A 2,517-nucleotide genomic window follows, 5' to 3' on the forward strand; every position below is an offset into this window, starting at 1 on the left:
ACCGAAAACAGAAATCACTGTCAAATCACACCGAACTAAACGAGCAAAAGAGTCTGAAAACTAAATAATTGCAACAGTCGGAAACAAAAATAGGTTGTCAATCCCAAGGGCTAGTTAGTCGAACACTAGTTCTACTAAATCGAACTATCCACATATGTTATTGCATCAGACAAATAATAAATGATCTTGAATTTGAATTACTTTTTGTATGCTCCCATGTAAGGCATGCTTCACATATGTTCTACTGGAATGAAACATCGCCATTCTTCAGAAATCTTGAATAATTGCAGTCAAATTGTTCTAATCATCACAATGTAGTACGAGATTCTTCACACCCCATTTCTCTTCATCTGCAAAAACCTAAAACCATAACAGCAAGTTCAAAACCGAATCAATAAATATTTTTTTTTTTAAGAGAAATAAAAGACCAACCTTACCTAGTTATTTATCTAGCACAGCCATGTGCCTCATTCGTCATCCGCAATTGTTGTGGGCCAAATTGTATACTGTCAATGGGTGAAACCAAACTCTCCACATATGTAATAGCATCCGAAAGCATTCCATGGTTAACATTGTGTGTTTTGACAATTCTTGGAGTGTTCCCATTGAAATAGTACCTTTGCAAGGTCTTTTGATCAACATCCACAATTAAATCTCCATTCCTTAGAGCTCCTAAAGGCCTCAACATATTGGAATTGGCTTCAAATCCTTCTAACTGAATCAAATTAGTCCAATAATATTGTCCCAAGCTACACTCTTTCATCGTCCATATCTCAAAATTCTTATAGGGCTTACAAATTGCACAAAGGCTTCCGTCAAAAACCCCCAAGGTAAAACTTGCATTCCCTCTGATGATATCGGGTGCTGGTACTCCCCTAACTTCCGCGTTTGACAAATTGTATGAAACCACAATGTGCCTATTCTGCAAGCATGGCCAATAAACATTACCGTTGAAATAAGTACCCCTCTTCTCGAAAGCTCGAGTTGGACGTATTACTTCGTCCTTGTGCTTCCTCCAGTCGTACAAACCTTCATACGGGCTCAATTCGTAGATTTTGTGGTACTTGCGATGGCTGGATACAAGCAATTTGTAGCCATCAGACATGCAGTCACGGCCGAACCAATAGAAGCCAAGGTCAGCATGGTTAAAAGGCAAAGGTGAAGTCACTAACTCTTGGGAAGATGGATTCCATATGATAATGGATTTGTCCTTAACTCCACTCAACAAACATATTAATCCATCACATGATCCTATAATTTCCAGATAAAACGGGGACATCTCCCTCGGATAACGAAGAGGTTTGTCAATAATTTTATTGCAATATTTTCGCTCAACATGGAAGCCAAAGTATCTGTAATCAATAGTGGTCAATGGAAAAATTAAGAAAACTCGATGATGGTTTTGCTCAGGATCTGCTATTGAAAGGTCTAGGTGACGGCGGATAAAACGGGAACTCGAGATTAGGTCATGCCAGCCATTACAGACGCACTTGAATCTAGAAAGAGCCTTGACATCAAGCCTAAGGAGAATTTTTTCACAAAGAACTAGTGGAAGTTTGGTCCCCGCTTTTTCTTCTGTCTTTCGTATTTTTCTGTCGGCGTCTTCCATGAAGATATGCTCTTTTTTTTTTCACAAACCCTATACCTGAACGGTTTTTCTCCTTGTTTTGCTTTGTTTTGTGTGGGGGGTAGATGAAGGACTCCTAGTTTTAATGATTTGTTTATATTGATTCTATGGACTCCCAAAAATATTTACTATTAGATTCTTACACTTCTCAATTTTAGAGATGTTTCCTTAAACTTCACACTTTCTATTCATCACCATAACGTATAACTTGAGGGAGTATTAGAGTCCCTTTTAAGGTACTGAAATCAGGGTCCTATAGATACATTGGACAACTAAAAGGGAGGTACGTGTAACCTTATAATTTTGCCTGGAGGGAACTGTTTGTAGTTGTGATAAAGCCCAATAGAGGTTTGTGTACTTATCCCTTGTTTTCATTGGTTGTCGAAGTAGTTTGAGCACCACAGAATTCAACTTAGATAGGTTTTCTTCAAGTAGCTGCTGATTCATGTAGTGAAAGATCCTATCAAAAAAAAAAGTAGTTCAATATTTCAGTTGATATATATGTCAAGTTGAACTCAATTCTCCATTATTAAACTTGATAATTTATAGCAAACCAAATTTCTTGGAATCGCTTTTAGATTATTTTGATATACATGCCCATTACATAATCAGAAAATTTTACTCACAAATTTCTGTACTTTGGAATATAAATAAAAAAAAAAATTTATTGAGTTTGGTCTCTCCCCATTGGGTATAGAGATTGTCCTAATCCACGTTCGGATTCACAATACTACTACATGTTTGTAAAGAACTTCCTTCCCATTTACTCAAGAGGAAATTTGAGCATAATGCTGCCATATTATTCTGAAAAAAATAGTACACTATATATAATAGCTGTTTTTTTTAATCTTTATAAAGATAAGGAACTAAATTGGTTCCTGATGATAAAT

At 36.4% G+C, this 2,517-nt stretch overlaps 1 protein-coding gene across 1 annotated transcript; it reads right to left on the reverse strand.

The window, feature by feature from the left end:
• Positions 1-445: 445 nt before the first annotated feature.
• On the reverse strand, positions 446-1,609 carry LOC113765965 (F-box/kelch-repeat protein At3g23880-like). Its single transcript, XM_027310201.1, has one exon. It carries the CDS (start codon positions 1,607-1,609, stop codon positions 446-448), a length of 1,164 nt encoding a protein of 387 aa, XP_027166002.1.
• Between the last annotated feature and the right edge of the window lie 908 nt (positions 1,610-2,517).

This window comes from Coffea eugenioides, chromosome 3 (assembly GCF_003713205.1).
Source record: "Coffea eugenioides isolate CCC68of chromosome 3, Ceug_1.0, whole genome shotgun sequence".
Classification (NCBI taxonomy): domain Eukaryota; kingdom Viridiplantae; phylum Streptophyta; class Magnoliopsida; order Gentianales; family Rubiaceae; genus Coffea; species Coffea eugenioides.